This window comes from Leptidea sinapis, chromosome Z, assembly GCF_905404315.1.
Source record: "Leptidea sinapis chromosome Z, ilLepSina1.1, whole genome shotgun sequence".
In the NCBI taxonomy this organism is placed as follows: domain Eukaryota; kingdom Metazoa; phylum Arthropoda; class Insecta; order Lepidoptera; family Pieridae; genus Leptidea; species Leptidea sinapis.
Window position 1 is genome coordinate 21,829,383 of NC_066312.1, and position 19,402 is coordinate 21,848,784.

At 34.0% G+C, this 19,402-nt stretch overlaps 2 protein-coding genes across 2 annotated transcripts; one reads left to right on the forward strand and one right to left on the reverse strand.

Moving 5' to 3' along the window:
- The first annotated feature begins 6,535 nt into the window (after positions 1 to 6,535).
- LOC126978512 (uncharacterized) lies at positions 6,536 to 8,126 on the forward strand. Its single transcript, XM_050827356.1, has 2 exons — positions 6,536 to 6,690; positions 6,892 to 8,126. The coding sequence occupies exons 1-2, from the start codon at positions 6,611 to 6,613 to the stop codon at positions 7,925 to 7,927; spliced, it is 1,116 nt and encodes a 371-aa protein (XP_050683313.1). The 5' UTR covers positions 6,536 to 6,610; the 3' UTR covers positions 7,928 to 8,126.
- Positions 8,127 to 12,283: 4,157 nt separating this feature from the next.
- LOC126978521 (uncharacterized) lies at positions 12,284 to 17,529 on the reverse strand. The gene is made up of 3 exons (XM_050827377.1): positions 17,481 to 17,529; positions 15,445 to 15,673; positions 12,284 to 13,523 (listed from the first exon to the last, which is right to left on the reverse strand). Exons 1-3 carry the CDS (start codon positions 17,496 to 17,498, stop codon positions 13,402 to 13,404), a joined length of 369 nt encoding a protein of 122 aa, XP_050683334.1. The 5' UTR covers positions 17,499 to 17,529; the 3' UTR covers positions 12,284 to 13,401.
- Between the last annotated feature and the right edge of the window lie 1,873 nt (positions 17,530 to 19,402).

Below are 19,402 nucleotides of genomic sequence, written 5' to 3' on the forward strand. Positions count from 1 at the left end.
AACAGGGGGTTATAAATATTAATGCTAAAAATAAATCTATATTTTTTCTTCTCTTAAAATATTTATATAATAATGTTAATATTTTTAATACATAATGTGTCTTAACTACGTGTATTTTATTAATTTTCTATAAATAATGCCACTTTGACAATAACATTATGAAACAGTTTTGTTAAAGGTAATATTTTGATTTTTGTTAACAAAAAAAAATTAATAAACATGTTATATTTTAATTGTTTTTAATTATTATTTATTACAAATAAAATCTACCATTATAACATTGACTCCCTCAGTCATGGTTCAGATGTAAGTATGCTAATAAGGGGCCATCCATAAAGTACGGCACACGTTAATGGGGAGGGAGGGTATCACCGAAGTGTGACATCGTGTGACAAGGGGCATGGGGGGGTCAATACTTTTGTGACGTCACATGTTAAAATTTAAAATACTTTTAGTATTTTTTGGATGTGAATTAAAATTTTTAAAAATTTACGAACTTGATCTATATTTATTAATAATTTAGCATTCTCGCTATGCGATAATCTCTCATGCAACGTCATTTAACTTCTAGAGCGGCGTTGTAATGCAAGTGAGACACTCAAATTCACGAGGATTTTGAATGGTAAGGATTTAAATAGGTTTAAGTCGTCGGCGAGTGCTCGCTCGCTTTTCTATCGTTAAAAATTAAAATAGCTGTTTTCTCTCGATTATTTTTAAATACATACATAAATTTAAAAAATGTGTGACGTCACATCAGGAGGGGGGGGGGGGTATTATAAAAATGTGACAACCTGTGACAAGGACGGGGGGAGGGGTTCAAAAGTCCTAAAATTCGTGTGACGTACTTTATGGATGGCCCCTAATTTATTTTGCTTGCTGCCTGCTGTATATATTATTCAACTTAGAATTTATTCAAAGTTGAAATATATGCAAAAGTGAATAAAATTTTACGATAGAAGACGTCATTGTAGAAGAGACACTATTATATCTAAGAGGTTTATGACTTTTCGCACTTTTTTATCAATCGTGACATAAAAAAATTTGGTTCAAATTTTGGTGGTTAGTTTGGTTTCTCTCACTATTTTTTTTACAGAAAAATTTTCTTGGCCTATTCTTGTTTTCTTGTAAAGATCAGCCCTATTATTTTTATTATCAATTTTATATCAGTTAATTATTATGTTTGCTGAGTGGTTTCAATTGTATGCTTGCTTATACTTTATTTTACACTTATTCTTGAAAATGAGAGTTTCACCAAGTACGATACACTACTGTTATTCTTATCTTCATTTGTCATGCTGAAATACCTATCATAATTGCCTCTAATTGCGTAATAGATTAATCAAACCAAACACTATTCCAACAATACACAGTAAATACACATTGTATACACACATTTTTTTAAGGGCTGGCAACGCTCTTGCATTTGCTCTGCTGTTGAATTTTGGCGGCGGTTATCACTTTACACCAGGTTAGCCGTACGCTCGTTTGTCCTCTCTTCCATAGAAAATGAACACTTCACTAGTAGCATTCAATTTCACTTATAAGACATACACAGCACTAATGTTCGGCATAATAAGCATTTCGGTGACCCGAACTCATCATACATACAAAAATTGATATATATATATATAATATATAATAAGGTCATTATTTAATCAAAACAAATCTTATAACTATATTTACAATACTACGACTACATAAAATTAAAACTATCATTACGTGGAAGCGTACCAAGAATACTGGCAGCATTACCCCGTTGGGTAGCAAGGCTGATCCGTTGACCGAAATAGCTGCCAGCACTTGGGTTTCCAGTAGCCTTATATAATAAGAATATATATATTTGTATATATTTTATTTTATACATGTCATGACGCCAACCCATAAGATTTTCCCCCACCAAAAAATACCCAACGCGGCTAACGTTGTTTTGACTTTAATATTATGTAGAAAAAAAGGATTGTGTGGTTTTATGAAATCACGGTAAAAGTGCAACTTTTTTTTCACATTATAGAATTTTAACTAATAATTTTTGGAGTAATATTTACATTAAACGCTGACAAAAACAAAGAAAATAGCGTAGAGCACTGGCACAAATGAGTAATAGTCTATACACTACACGGCCAGCTGCTGCGAACTATAGGAGCCGCCGGACCGTCACGCGACATGCAACACACAGACGAAAAAGTTACCGACGAGTGAGTGTAGAAGTGAGACGATGTAATAAAAGTTTCACTTCAATAAACGAGAATTACGTTAAAAAACCGACTTCAAAAACTGAAAAGTATCAAATTACTAAAAATTTAATTTAATACACCTCTTATGCAAACCTTTACCACTAATATTATTTGTATGTGCAACTAAAGAAGTATAACGTTAATCGGATTATAAATCTTAGAGCAATCGGTGTACATACATAAAAAAAATACCGTTCGAATTGAGAACCTCCTCCTTTTGGAAGTCGGTTAAAAACTATCCCCGTAAAAGGCCATTGAAGTTTTAAAAAAGGCTATTCAAATAATTATTTACTTACATCCTGTATACACGAGACACTCGATACGCTGTATCACATCGTGCGGGAATAATTTATTTTACTCTTTTTATCATGTCGATACTTGGATTTTTATTACACCCTTATTTTAATCGAAGCCACTAATAATAGCTTTATGGCCCATAATACGTGAGAACGCCCACCTTAAGTTCATTTAATGCAGTTGTAAATTATAGACACAGAGCTCTTTCTAACGGATTTTATCAATTAAAAAAATTCATCAAGTAAAGTGTACATACTTTTCGTTAATTTTCTTTTAATGACAAGAATAGGTACCTAACTATGAATAGTAATAGGTCTTGCCTAATTATGTTACAATTTTATATTTTGTTCTTGAAATAAAATAGCATTTTATGGGTACCGTACCCGAACGGGAACCACATCACTAAGTACCTCTATCCCTACTCTCTACTATAATTAAGGACTCTATCACCGGGCTCATCTTTTTTTTAAATGAAAATTAGGAAAGATACGAGCAGGTCGTTCAGCTGATGTTAATTGATACGCCCTGTCCATTACAATGCAGTGCCGCTCAGGATTCTTGAAAAACCCCAAAAATTCTGAGCGGTACTATAATGCGCTCGTCACCTTGTGACATAAGATGTTAAGTAAACACAGTAATGCTTACACGTTACTGCTTCACGGCAGAAATAGGCTGTTTAAATAATCTTGACTGAGTGTGTATTAGTCATGCTATCAATTTGTTTATGTTGCTATCTCAGCATGATAAACATGACTTTGAAAAACTCTTACATTGAGATCTGTAAAGTGGACTTAGACTGCTCAGACTTAACTTACGAAAAACTTAGCTGATTGTGATAAAACGCGAACTTGACTTTTACATTAGGCTGTCTTAGCTTCAGCTCAGAATAATTTCAGTTGTCAAATGAATATACGAGTATTATAAACGAAATCAAAGTATATGTTAAGCTCACACTTGGTTAAGTTTCTTGTAAGTAAAGTCTGAGCAAAGTCTAAGTAAGCTGAATAGATCTCAGTCTTAAAGCTTCTCCACATCACTTCGTATCACGACTGTTGTGTCCTGAAGGTGAGCATTTGCGGACGAATTTGGTCTGAAACAACGACTTGTATGAACAAAATTATTTTGGCATAATTAGGTGATTCAGAATCTTCTTCGTTCTACTTCGTCTACATATTCCGCATCAAATCTTTGGCGCTCCTTATATCTCGATGGACAGATGGCCGTTGGGGCAGTAAAGTCCTCGTATGGCGACTACGTACCGGAAGACGCAGTGTTCGTAGGCTGCACGAACACGACAAGGCATCTCTAGTATCTCGACTTATGAATAGTGCACACGATTACACGCATATTTTTTGATACCTTTGGACGCAATATTGGCACCTAATACTGTAAAAAAGAAAGGTTGTGTTTAAAAAAGAAAATCACAATTTCACGCTTAATTGATGCTTGCCTATGTATAACTGCATAATTTAACACATAAAAGCATAAAGAATCTCACATTTTAATGAATTTAATACAATTTAATTTTACATACTATAAAAATATAGCTCACGAAGGAATTTTCCAAATTTTCTTTAATTAATTTTACTTTTTTATATGATTAATTCTTAATTAATATCCTACATTAAATATAAATTCAAATATTTTTATTCAAAATCACTTATGGAACGTCAAAAACCCATTCAAAATAGACTGCCTCAGGCTTGAGGAGAACGGGCGCAAGTTCAATACATATGGGCATTTCATTCGCAGTCTGATAGCGGAACGCAAAAGTGTGCTCAAAGACAATCTAAGCACACTTTTCTCTTTAGTCATGTGTCAACTGTGTGTCAATCACCAAGTCTAAGTATGCTTTAAAAAAAAAGATGGTGTAACTTATCACCGGTAAGATTGTTTTATTCGTATACGTTTGCCAACCCATCTTATAAGATGGGTTGGCAAAAAGCGTAAATAATTTAGTAAAATAAATATTTTTTCATTAAATATGACAAGTTAAAAAAATACCAGTTTAAAAGAATACAATTATTGACAAGTATTCACATCCCTTTCTCTCCGCTTGTCAGGAGATGACATATGAAAGGATGCGACAAGCACACAGTCAGAAATGAAAACTATAGAGTCGCTCTTTTTTTAAAGGCCCAGTGAACAGTGATTAGTAATATTATTGTATTTTTTGTAGGGAAAGTCATTGGCAATAGAGTCTTTTTTATGGGCCCTTAGCCTTAGAAGAATATTGTATTTTGTGCACAGAAAGTCATTAGCAGTGAATATGAACGGCTTACAAGAACGTGAACATTTAGAAACTAGTGCTATTTAAATGGTATCACAGACGTATCGTAACCTAGTAATAACTTATTTATCTTTTTCAGGTTTTCCGTTCACGAGATAGTGAAAGAGAATTGGCGCCAGTTGGTAGTAAAAGAGAGATGTGAAGAATGTTACAAATTATATAAGTTGCATTTGCTCGAATCATTTCCTCGAGTTTGATTTTTATATCACCACTAAAAGATTTAAGCGTTTTTAAATTCATACCCATAAAGTATGATAAAACTTTTTTAACTTTAATAGTATTGAAATCTCTTTCGAAAGTCAATATATTTTGTCAATTTAGTCAAGTTGACGCATATACAAAAGTCCAATGAGCCATATTTATAATTTGACAAATGTTGCCATACCAAGATATGTTGGTGTCCGCTTACACTACAAACGCCAAACAGATACCCTGGAAAAGATTTCTATGTCTCAAAGACAAAATTTAACAAATTAAACTTATTTGAGGGAACTAAACATTTTAAAAACCGGTTTCCCGAATTATTTTGTGCAGATAAATTTTTTATATTTGAGTGTTTGTCTAAGTTATGATCAGAAAATAGGGACAAACTGACAAACGTAAAACTTATAGCAACCCTCTTTTTCGTCTGGGGTTTAAAAAAATACCTAACTGCTACTTCACTGATGTCGCTGTCCAAATCGGGTTCTAAATTCAAAATACGCAGCTTAAACTGAAAAAGTGTTTACATTACTGCCTATTGACCAATAATATTTTAAAAAACTGGAGTAAACGCAGAAATGTATAGACAGCAGTCCAAGCTTACTACGGTGTCATTTGTGGCATGGGCCATATTACGGATTTAATTTTGTATAACGTGCATTGTCTATCGGCCGTTTTCAATAACGTATCTCTAGTTACGGATACCGTGCTGTCACCGTTTATGTATAGAACGTCATTGGATAAGAAGCACCATGCCACATTTTAAAAAACAACGCGTATTTCGGCTTATCATTAGATTCATAAAAAGTATTCACAACCAACATTATGCGCTTGCAAATATAAGTATGGAAATTAGAAATACAAGTGTTACTGCTTTAGACAGATTTTTTTTTTCGAGAGGAGGAAAATACATTTGCGTATTGAAGAGCTTTAGAAAGAGCTAGAATCGCTTATCTTCGTAAACTACAAAACAACATTTAGGTGGATTTATGCATCCGCTCTTATGCTTCTGAGCTCCGGATATGTACTTACAACTTCTCATAGCTTCGTATATTATTATATGGTCGAATTGAAAATAGGAATCGCATGATCATCACTTATCTACATTGTGAATCTACCAGTTAATTATCTCATAACCTAAGCGTTGCGCTGTTAACGGAAATGGTCAGTACGCATTTCAAGCAATAATAACATGCAATATAGTTACAGCATCGACCAAGCCTTCGAATGCGTTGTTTTGGAACGCCAACGAAATACTATTACGGGTGAAAAAAGACTTCGTCTGTACTATCTTTTCATGCAATGCAATATGATATCAATACCGATGAAAATAAGGGCGAATCTTGCGCAATATAATAGCGGCAGTTGGCATGGTTGATTGGTAAAGGCTGATGTGGTCGTTTTGTAGACATTACTGGTTTATTTAAGTGAAATGAGATAAATGGTCATTTCAGAGTGTTTTGCTATCAAACCGTAGTCGGGTCCCGTTGGCGCTGTTACAATAACCTTACAAAGTATATAAAAACTGATAGACTATTTTACTTAAAGACAATGTGAATATTCTGTGATTGAAGAAAGAACAGTTGAAATGGATGTGTTGAGATATTTGTCGGTGTTAGTGATATTCTTTGTGGAGGGAGAGGCAGGAGGCCACGGAGGAAAACACCAGTAAGACCCAAACTTCATATGTTATTTATATTAATATGATGTGAATCGTTGAAAAATTGACGCATAGCGAATGAATTTCCAATTATATTGCTTTTATTAATTTGCGAACGAATACATCAATAATATGAAAGTTTTTTGTGTTATCTGTATGTATCCGTCATAAAATTGCAATATAAATTATTATTATATTTTTTTTTACAGTGTCAATTTGAAAATACATCTTCCGGAGTTCATACACCATGATCACCATAAAAAAGTAATAACGATTCATCATCATCACCACAAACCAAAGAAGGAGCATCATCATCACCACCACCATCATAAGCCACATATCCCACACGGTCATCATTACCACCATCATCACAAAAAAACTTCGACGCATTCAGTATCTAAAGGGCATTCTAGTGGACATGGTCATCACGGTCACCAGGGACATCACGGTCACGGCGTAAAGCATGACTATCCCTCCATCAACTACCAACCTCCAGTGGTAAATTATGATCCACCAACTATTCAGTACGAATCACCAACTGTAAATTACCAACCACCAGCTGTAAATTACCAACCACCAGCTGTAAATTACGAACCACCAGCTGTAAATTACGAACCGCCATCCACGAATTTTGAGTACACTCCAACATACAACCATGATGTTCCTTCTCTTACATCCGGTCAGAACATTCCGCAAGTTCGGGGCGTTGTCCACACAATCAAGCAAGTGAAAGTATTTGATTCACTGCCAGGTGCCATACCAGGTGCTGGTCCGAACACAGGTCACGGCTACCAAGTAACAGAAGAGGGGAACGATGATGAAGATGATGTTTTTACAGCTGTTAATACATTGCCTCAAACATTTTCTGGTACATATGGTTTTATAAGAAATGCAGCTGCAGCACCTCAGCATGATTTCACAGACCTCCCCCACCAAGGTAGCCAGAATTCTAATAATCATGACCCTTTTGCTGCATCAATTGTACCAACAGCATTTTCAAATTTAGAAACATTTACAAACAATGATGTTAAGGAACCAAGTGCACCTGAAGAATTCTCAGGACATATAGAGGGTACGAATGGTTTCGATGACGTGGCAAATGTTATCATCGGAAGCGATATGGGGAGTAGGGCTCTGTTGGCAACATCTGGTGGCTTAAATGATGAAACACCAGTTTCTTTTTCAAGAGTCGCAGGGTTCCAGGAGTCTGTGAAGACTGGGGGTCTTGAAACAGTAGAATATTAGGTAAAATTTGGAGTTAAATCATCTTTAGTTTAGTTCTAAGCATTTATACTAAGTATGAGTTCTAATAATATAGACAAAGGGACGAAATGACAATAAAAATAAATGACAAAGATTAGATAGATTAAATATTTAACCATTGTATAGGATAAGTTGTTTTTGTTTGGTGTTATTAGTGATAAATTAAACTGATAAAATATTATTTGAGTTTGTTATTTCCGTCACACATTTTTGAATATCATGTAGTGTATCGTCATCAGATTTACAGGCGTACAACTGGGAGTAATTGTATTAAGATATACTTAAATAATATAATTAATTTACTTATAATCCATTAATGGATTGTAAATATATACAAAATACAACAATTAAATTTATTAAAAATGTAATGAAACACTATTAAAAATCAACAGTGCTTAGTATAACGCTAATTGTATAAAGATTGAGCAAAGAGCTCTTTTCTGTAAGTGTAGCTACAAATCAGCCCATCCGCCATCGATAATTGATATAATTGGCTAGAGTCAACACAATTCTATATTTAAAATACGATTGTTCGAACAATATGTAAAAGGAAAGTTAAATATTGATTTTTCAATAGGTAGAGACTCCGAATATAATAGAATTGTATTCAGTCACACACAAAGTATCGTATTTATTATGTAGGTCTCCAAAAAGTCTAAAATCAAATTCACCACGCTCCAATACCAAAGTTCCGACATTGCGCAAGTGTTAACTTGAAACGTAACCATTAAATAACAAAGAAATATTAAATTGCGCAATTTAGTCACAAAAAGAAGAAAATTTACGTTTGCATCTTGTTTATTATTACAACGTTTCATATTCATAAATGTACTGACAATGAACAGTCAATATTATTTTAAAGTAACAACTAATGAGTAGGTGAGGAAAGACGAAACAAGTTCAACTAAGGCACGTTTGAAAATTTGAATTCATCATTATATTTGCTATTTAATTTACTGAACCTATTAATTTTTGTTGGGATAAGTAGAGCTCGTAACAAGAAAATACAAGAAACTCAGTGGCCATGTTTTTACAATAATTTTTGTAACAGATACAACAAGTTGACCATAGAAGCTATAAAAATAAACGCAGAGTGTCAGGACGAAGCTTCATTCGGTTGACTTGGCTGTTCGTGTAGATGTTTTTAAAAGACGTATTAAATAGGCATTAGTTGTCACGACCAACATCCTCTCCTAGATAACTAGAGGAATCACTAGAGCGTTGCCAGCCCTTTATAACATACACAAAAGTTCCTTCGAAATGCACTGTGGAGGAATGCCACACATCCAGATTGTTGGTGACGATATTAATGTTTGTGGAGTGTTGTGCGACCATGTAATTATTGAATTACATGGTCGCACAACAATTGCCCTGCCCTTGGGCAGGGTTATTTAGGTTTGAACAGCTCTTGGAAACACTCCCCGTGAATTTGGTAGAAAACAAACAATAAAGCTACGTTTCTACCAAACGTCAAGACGAGATTCACAGAGTACTGAAATCACTGACCTCTACTTTAAACCACTGGACTGGCGGCTGTCAAAATGCTTTTGTGCCTGTTTGACATTCGCCATTTTGGCACTGTTGGCCATGTAACGAGAGTCTGCGGTAGTAAAACTAGTCATGACAACCTCAGCAAACATCGATAGATGGTAGGAAACTATTTACAAAAAAAAAATGTGTACTTTATTACGTTGATTCTTGATGATGAATGAATTCAAATTCAAAAATACTTCAGAGTATTGTACGTTCCTTCGCAGCCATTTGTATTATGCGACAAAATTAGTTCTCTGGACGCTCGCTAGTGGCGCTTCAAATAGGCACAAATTTTTTTGCTGTCAAACATATGCAACAGCCTGTCCAGTAGTAGTTATACAGGTTAGTGACTGAAACCTTGTAAATTCTAGCAGATCTGCGGTGCATATTGTTAAGTGGTTGGAACTAGTACTGTACCAGCCTAGAGTTAACAGTTCTACTCTACTCTAAGTAACTGAGCCTGTGCCTTGTAGAGCCCTCATTCTAGTGGCTGGCTTGCAGTATTGCAGCATTGCTTCCGATAGTGATAATTTGTTAGGATTAATCCGCAAACTTGAGTTTTCTGGTAGTTAAATAAGATCAATTGATTGAATTTGAATTTGATAAAACGAACTTCCCTATAGATAAAACAATTAAATATTACAATTTACATTTAGCCTACAGTTTTATTTAGGCGCTTCTGGCTACATACTCCCATTGTAATAAAGCGCTAACCGTACGGCAATAGCGTGGAATATTAAAGATCATGATATTCTTCCGCCTGTAATTTTTTCGAGGCCTGAGGCCTAACTTAAATGACTTCGTTAATGATACCACAGATTGGGAATGGAGCGACCGCTCTCAGGCTATTTAAATTCTAGATTTGATTGTAACGAAATCATATTAAAAAAAGAAAAACCCGCTGAGTTTCTTGAGCCCGTTCTGATGTCTAGTCATAATTTGAACAAAAATATTTGAATTTGAATAATATTTGATTTTTGAATTTGTTTATTTTTATTTCAAACATAAATACTCATTTTGGGACTCTATTTTCACATATGCTATAACTATATCCTTGTTGGTGGCCGAATTCCATCATTTTAGGTGAATGGAAAATACTCTACCAAGCCCATATTGGAGTTGCCCAGTTGGATAAGCCCAGAGTGGGTTGAATTAAATGGACTGAAGACATATAAAAATTCAATTTCAATTCAAATTCAAATTTAATTTTGATTCATGCCTGCGTTTGTTAGGCCATGGGTGTTTCAAAGCCAGCTAAACTGTATAGTGTTGTTTGGGCCAGTATTCCTACGATTTGAATGGTGCTGCAGCTAGTGAAATAACTGGCCTAATGAGACAAAACATCTTATATCGGAATTTACGTTCAATCGAGAACCCTGAACGGCGTGTGTGTGCGGCCTAAAGAATGGAGTCATTATAATGGGTAGGGCGTATCACTTACCATAAGGTCATCCTCACTTTTCTCAAAAAAAAATCCACACCTAGTTTTCTCGCAAATAGAGGTGCACTTGTGTTGGTGTTTTATAAATTGTAAAGGTACCGAAAAGAAATATTCCATCTTAAAAGCATACGTTCAAAATAATATATTGAAGTGAAAAGACTTAACGCTTAGTAAGGGATTACCCTTTCACCCCAATACTGTAAAAGCGTTGATGTAATGACCTGATTATTTTTTCTTTTGTTATAATACAATTTAAAAAAATTGTGTTCCTATAATGCTTCAGTAAAATTCAGTACAGGTCATATTGAACTTAAAAATAATTTTGTCATCAAAATCTTCAAATTGGCGTCGCACAAAGGTTTACTTTCGTATATTTTATATCGAGAAAATTTCTTTCAGAACCGTGTTTCAGCTGTTATAGTGTTTTAAATGAGGTTGGTTAAAATAATGTTTAAAAAACGGTGTGTTTAAGACCACACGATAGAAGTAGAATGATGCAGCCAGAATGTGTATGTGCGAAGCAAAATGACAGATGTCATTTTTGTATAGTTGTCATTGCGTTTGTCCATACCTTTTATCGAAGTTGTTGCCTACATAAATACTGATTATCATTTATTCAAAACAATGCTTACAACCTTCGATTAAGCAGGCGTGGTCGCAAAGTGCGGCAACTAATACTACGCCCAAGTGGGCTTACTCAAGCCAGTCTTGACGTATTACATTTTCTGTTAAACTTTGCTAATAATTAAAACTTTGTAATAATAATACTACAAGAAATAAGAAAGATACTGGGATCACATATCATCAGTAAGTATATTGTATTTAATTTATTTCAATGTTAAAATACATGAAGCGTATGTTACAAAATTTATAAGATGCCATTGAGTTCAAGATACCACGCACACAAGCATCTAATAGTTGTTGTATTAAAAATGCTATTGTTCCTTAGTAGTGCAGCATCTAGTGGGAGCGCAGCGGAGACCAATCTTTAACTAAGCTTACAACTAAGTACAATACTTACTATGATGTTAAGAGTATCACTGCGAGGAAGTGACCAAGGATACCGACAGCAATTACGTGTTGGATAGCTAGGCTAATCCGTTGGCTGAAATAGCTGCCAGCACTTTGGTTTCCAGTAGTCCTCAGACAAAACTATATACTGATTGACCAGATAAAACTGAGATGGACATCGGACATTTGAAATGTTTGCTGTCATTGGCTGCGAAGCAACATTAATACCATCTGAAGTAGTTCGGACATGGGAAGGAGTCAGAATGTCAACCCAAAGTGCGTTCCACACCAACGGCCTTAAATACTTACATAAATGTTCATTTAATAATTTGGCCCTTTAATAAAAATCCAGATTAACAAAACAACAATTTACTAAAAACACTTAAAACTATACAACAATTTACTTAATTTCTACATAATATAGCGTTTATAAACAACAATATATATAAAATACTTTATGTTTATAATTAATAATACTTCTTCCATTTGCAAAATTATAATTAACTTTCACTGTACCTAGCAATTGAAATTATTAAATGCATTTCTATCAAATAAAATTTTCGAATCATTAAATCAAACGAACCTATATATTTACACTTGATAATACTGCGCGGCATAGACGATTGAAATAAGCTTGATGAAGATATCATATGATTTACAGCGCACTAAATCATGATTTGTATCGAAAGTTATTAGAAAAAGTTATATTTTATATATTAATTTATCTAACAAATATGTCATCAGATAGCGTACTTTCTACCTTGTATTAAGTTACGATCTTAAATTACGCCCTAGGAATTCACTGCGCAGTCAGAACTTAGAGGAATTATTTCTTTTCTAGATGGATAAGTATAATTTTAGGAATAAGGAATGTTTAATTATTGAACAAGATTTAAGTATTAGATACTACGAACTAATTTGTAAAGCTTAACAAATACTGTAAAATACGAGTACTCGTACTCATTGATTTGAAAGAGCGGTCGTTGAGTTTCTTTTATGTTCTTCCCATGAGCTCTTCTTTTTCCGAACATATGGTAGATTCCGTAATTTAAATAAAATATTTATAATGAGGTTTCAAATGCGCTTAAGCCTATTTGAATTAAGTTTCTTTGAATTTGAAGGACTCGATTGAACGAATCGGTATTCGGTTTCACTAAACTACCGCACTCGAAGAATTACAAAAAACCTTGTGGTTACTGTTATTATGAATCAATATAACAATTGTTTGAACAAAGATTTGTGCTTAAAAACTTCAATATTTCCTTTTGTTAATAATATTGATTGGCTAAGGAAGAGATAGACAGATTTTATAATATTGATTGGCTAAGGAACTCTTGGTGCGTTTACAACACAACCGTTTTAATGATTCTTCTTAATCTTTCTCCGAATAAATCATTTCCTTCTTAATTGCCAAGTGAATGGAGCATTTACAATATATCAGTGGTGGCTGAGGTCAGATAATGTTACTCAGTCAGTACCCATGTTGGCTATAGTCATCTCCTGAGTCAATGGAGTAGCTCCCATGATTACCACCGTCGAAGCTCACTGGGCTGTCGTGATCCTGGCTCTCTTCAGCTGCACTCCATCCGTGACCTGATGAGTAAATAGTGTTTAATTACAAAACAAAATAATCTGCATAAAACAATTAAGTATAATAGTTTATCTATTTAAAGTTAGCAACATTATCTTTATGTTGAATTAAATTTTGGTATTAAAAACTAAGTTGAAAAAAAACTCTCTTAAAATATCTTAAAAGAACTTTCCATTCTATAAATAATTTATGTGTAATCTTATCATTATTAGCCACTGGAGGATTAATAGATATTGATCAAAGCCTGGTCATATTATATAAGTAGATATTTGAGTAACCTGGAGTACATCAGTTAAAACTGCATTAAATTAAAAAATTGTACAATGTTCTATCTACGAGCCGCAATAGGGCTACTGGTAACCTAAGTGCTTGCAGCTATTTCGGTCACAGGATCAGCCTAAATATCCAACGCGGAAATGCTGCCAGTGTTCTTGGTACACTTCCCCGTAATGATAATTTTCATTTACCAGTTGGACCTCCTTTGCACAGGATGCCGGCTTGATTATGAGTACCACAACGGCGCCTATTTCTGCCGAGAAGCAGTAATTTGTAAGCATTATTGTGTTTTGGTTTGAAGGGCGCCGTTGCTAATGAAATTACTGGCCAAATGAGACTTATCATCTTATGTCTTAAGATGACGAGCACCATTACAGTGCCGCTAAGAATTTTTGGGTTTTTCAAGAATCCTGAGCTAATCGTCCTGCTCATATTGTCATAAAAATAATGTAATCATAGTATTGTAAATATAGTCTCAGGCATTGTTTTACATTAAATAAAGTGTTTTTAAATGTCACACATACGAATATGGCATGGAAAAGTATTATGTAATGTGTTGATAGGCAGATACGATTTCCATTAGACCAGTGTGGTACTTAAGTAATTTCGATGGTCTTAGGGTTAGATTTAGACCAGGAATTATTTATCTTTATACTTGTAAGAGATATCATCCAAACTGTGGATTTATATATAACACTATGATTTGTTTCAAACAATTTTAAAAATTAGGTACATGGTTAAGTTTTATTTTTTATTTAACTAAAGTTGATAGTTAAAATAACATGGAGTCTACTGTTTTATGTCATTATACTTTATAACAATTGCTTACTTGGTTCATACTATAGCTTTCTGTCTCCTATAATTTTAATGCTATGTAATTTGTTTATTCGCCACGATAAACATTAGTTCATTAGATCATAGACAAATAGATAACGCAAATCCCTCCGTCGGTGTGAAAACCAAGCGTGCCCTTTTTTTGTACCTACTGTGACGTCGTTAAAAATGCCAGTGCATCGAGCCTAACGTTTAGCCACTCACGTCATCATTAGTTGACGTTTTCAGTACATCAATAGTCAGTATTGCTTATTACTAAAATCGGCAATGTATCATAAATCATAATAAAAAATAAAATAAAAGCGTCAAAGGAAGAGCATTGCTCCTCTTTTTGTTCTTTTTTGACACGCGAAGGACATATGCGTGGCATCTATTTGGGTCCATGTCTGTGAATTAGACGATGTTACAGTTTATCATATTAGTTAGCTACTGCATTATTATTAAACGAGATGAAAAGTTTAAAATTACTTCTCCCTGTCATGTAATTCTGTAGTGACAACGGTAAGAAAAGACAAAAAGTTTTAAATTTGGAAGAACTTTAGTTCGCGTTTATACACAGCTGTGGCTAGAGTTTAAGTCGCCTATCCTTTCTAGATGTTCAATAGGCTACGTACAGTAAATTTAAAATATTTTTATTTGGTTGGAAGGTATGCCATAAATTCTAAATTATGTTTAAGTGATTGCTGGCATCATTGCTGGGGTGCCGTTCTGTGATGTAAGATGAATAAATAATGATCGTAGTTTTCTCGTACGCTGCCGTTTATGACATGATCTTTCTTGAAGCTAGTGAGACTAAGAAAATCATAAACAAACCTCCTCCAAAATGCGGGGCTGGCTTGGGCTCGCCGTAGGTATAGCCAAGCACTTCGTAGTGGTCATCACCACCGCCCCCACTCTTGTGGTGAACATGCTTCACGATTGTATGCTTGTGGTGATGATGCTTCACGTACAGTGGAACATGGATTATGACTTTCTTGTGTCCACCCCCGTGACCGCCGCATTCGACAAATGACGTAATTGCAGCCGCACACGCGAATAGTAACTAAAAAGAATATATTAAGATTAGCTATCTGTAATAGGTAATAGTATCTGAGTAACTATCTGAGTATAATATCACTAACGGCCGTTTTCAATAACTTATCTACCCTTAGTTTAACTTACGGATACATTGCTGTCACCGTTTAATGACAAGATTTTATCTATCCATAGTTATGTCCAATATAGTCATAGTCCAATGCTATCTGTCAATAGGTTATTGAAATGTAAGTAAGCGTAAAAGGATAGATTTGTCTACGTCTAATAAGTTAAACTAAGGATAGATAGGTTATTGAAAACGCCCGTTAGGAAGTTTTGGCACATGGACTTTCATGTATTTTATTGCGTATCAGCGAGCGACGCTGAATGCGATCTTTCTTAGTATATTGCGACCTTAAAATCCATACCAGAATTCAATACCTATTCTATACCTGATTTTTTTGTAAGTCACTGCTTCGGCCTGCGGGTTCAGACAATATCTAACACAAAGCAGATTGTAAGCAGAAACAGATTCTAATTTAAAGTTAAAAACAACAAAATAGATACAAATAGTAAGTATTTTACTGTAAAAAATATCTTATATAACGTTTAATTAGTATTCACTATGCAAAGTAAGCAGATAATTAATTTAATAACTCGATTTTCACATAACAGCCTGCTAGTTAAAAAATTGCAAAGTGAACATGAAAACTTTGTGAAATAACTATCACAATTACATGTTTCCAAAAAAAACATAATGAAACAATTTTTATAAAGTAATACACTAAACATATTTGCAAATAAATAATATATATTTCCATACACTGTATACAAAACCCTCCAAATATGATGTCCATATTGCTATCGTATAGAATATGTCTGAATTTTATGTTGGACCTAATGAACTCTCCATTTAAAAGCACGTTCTGAACTAAATCATTTATTCAACGTCGGTCAGAGCTTAGAGAAAAATTTTAGTAATGAAATCTTTAAAAATTTAATAAGTACTTCGCAAGAGAAAAGACATTCGCTACTTAGGCTTAGTGTTTTGGTTTTTTAAGCATTCAGTAGTGCACCAATGAAATAACATCAAAATAACAAAAAGCTTAAATTACAAACCTACTCATAAAAGCCAAGAGGCATAACAATATGTATTTCATTAATTGTAATAAATTAACATTTAATTTTATTTACTTACGTGTCGACACAACCCTTATGATAGCGTAATATAACTACCTACTTATTGATGTATAAACCTGTTTCCATTTCCAATCCAATCCATTTGTTTGTCATAAAAAATTGTGTAAACTGAAGACATCCCGACTTTTGAATAATTCTCATAAAAAATAGAAACTATTAGTATGTCTGACTTCTCCAATAATGTTGTAAGCGAGCACTTTCAACAAAAAATAAAACTTTGTTTTGCCTCTCACTTGGTTGTGATTCTTTTGCTTATTCTGTTTCATAACGTTGAGATTGTTTTTTGTTATAGTTCCGGAGTACCAACATACAGACGTTTACTATTGGTATATTTAACCACGCACAAATTGTTATTAGAATTATTAATTTAATGATATAGTTACGTCTTAGTTGCATATTAAAAAGCTACATTCTCTTTTGTTAATAAATTACGTATATACGTTAAAACATATTTCATAGAAGAACTGTTGACATCTAAACGAATATGAAATAATACAAGACAGTCATATAAATTGGATAAAAAGTGAGAAAGGTTTGCGGTTATTAATTAAAGGCAATTTATGTTACATTTTTAAAGAAATATATTCATATACAGGAAATTACACGTAAGAAATATAGTAACTTTAGGTACTCACCCAAATTTTGTTGTTCATTATGCACAGCGGAACAAGACCAAACAGTACTAAAGTGGGACAAAGTATGATAAAGAAATTTAGACTAACTTCCATTTATATTGCAACGTCAAGTCGTTTCGCGACACTGGCTCTCAAGTTGACCATCACAATCATTAGAAACAAAGAAAAAGAGACCTTAACGTGAGGTACGTACAATCTTAAATGATTTCTCCCAGTTTCAGCTTCATTCCATATCTTTGAATGAGTCAAGCGATCTTCTAACTTCTAAAAGCTTTTGGGGGAATATTTTAAATATAAGAAGGGGAAGACGGGAAAGTGCCTGAAGTCAAACTCGCCGACTACGGACAATCAAGCTTTAAGCTTGGAAGTGCCGAAATCGTATCCGTATGAGAATACTACTTACCATAGAGTATATTGTAATACTAGCGAATACACTAACAAGACGTGCAATAGAAAGAAAGAACATCTACTAAAGAAGATACAGCAAGAAAGAAGCTTGATATTAGTTGATTTGTCAGTGTGTACGATACATATTGACAAATCTACTAATATACACATTAACAGGCAGTCGGGTCGCTCGTTTATTCTAAGTCTACTGACAGATGATTTGATTTTGTTTTATGAAAATAAGGAACGAGACGAGCAGGACGTTCAGTTGATGATAATTGATACGCCATGCCCATTACAATGCCGTGCCGCTCAGGATTCTTGAATAACCCAAAAATTCTGAGCGGCCCTACAATTGCGCTCGTCACCTTGAGACATAAGATGCAAAGTCTCATTTGCCCAGTAATTTCACTAGCTACCGTGCCCTTCAGACTGATACAGTAATGTTTACACATTACTGCTTCATGGCAGAAATGGACGCGAATACTACGAGTAAGGCGTTATGTCTCGATATTTTGAGGAAAATATTGCAAGCTAGTTCCATGACTAGCCTAGTATAGCTATAGGTTCTGTTAGAAATTTAAAAGCATTTATTTATTTTTTATGACGTAATCTTATCTTAATAAAACTTAAATGTTATTTATCTTTTGAAATTAATTTATATATATATTATAAATATTATGAATGCGAACTATATCTGTCTGTTACGCTTTCACGACTAAACCACTGAACCGATTTTGATTAAATTTAATGCAGATACTTACACTCACAGAATTTAATACAACAGATTAGAAAAGAGGTTGGAAAAGGAAAGCTTGCTCTAGCGTTTCTGAAAATTCGATTTGTGTGGGGATGAAATAGGGGATGAAAGTTCGCATGGAAGTCCAAACAAAGTCACGCTTTCACGCCTAAGTCCGAATTCGGTTTTGATTATATTTGGTACAAACGATAGACAATACCTTGGGAAAAGACATAAGCTACTATTGTTGTAAAAAAGGACATGAACAGGATGAAATAAGGGACGAAAATTTGCATAGGAAATCGTCATTTTCTGAAATAAAATCATGAAATGTATTAAGGCACTAAATACAATGTAAAAAATGGTAGTTCTAACGTTTTTAATCTTTGACCTACATGGGGATGAAATAGAACAGTTCGCAGGAAAGTCCTAATAAGTTTATGTCTTAAATTTGAAAAATCGGTACAGCCGTTAGGTAACATACACATGAGCAGGAGAATTATATTATATGGGCGGGATTGAGAATCTAAACCAATCACAAATCCTCTGGAAGACACAAAAATTCATCGCCATTCAGAGAGCCAAGTGAAGCTCAATCCAAGAAGCCAATCAACTAATATCAAAATTGGTCACCCAGTCGGGTCGCCCATACGCTCATTTATTCCAAGTTTAATGACAGATGATTTCAACATTATGTCTCGACATCTTGAGAAAGATATTGCAAGCTTGTTCCATGACGAGGTTTATCTAATAATATATTTTTCGTGTTTTTCAGAGTCAAGCCTAGTCTAGTCAC

Excerpts from the sequence above, each read along its gene's own strand:
- LOC126978521 (XM_050827377.1), bottom strand. Across the intron at positions 13,524-15,444 it reads AGCCCCGCATTTTGGAGGAG|GTCACGGATGGAGTGCAGCT; the intron begins GTTTGTTTATGA and ends TTTACTCATCAG.
- LOC126978512 (XM_050827356.1), top strand. The coding sequence starts at position 6,611 with ATGGATGTGTTGAGATATTTGTCGGTGTTAGTGATATTCTTTGTGGAG. Across the intron at positions 6,691-6,891 it reads GGCCACGGAGGAAAACACCA|TGTCAATTTGAAAATACATC; the intron begins GTAAGACCCAAA and ends TTTTTTTTACAG.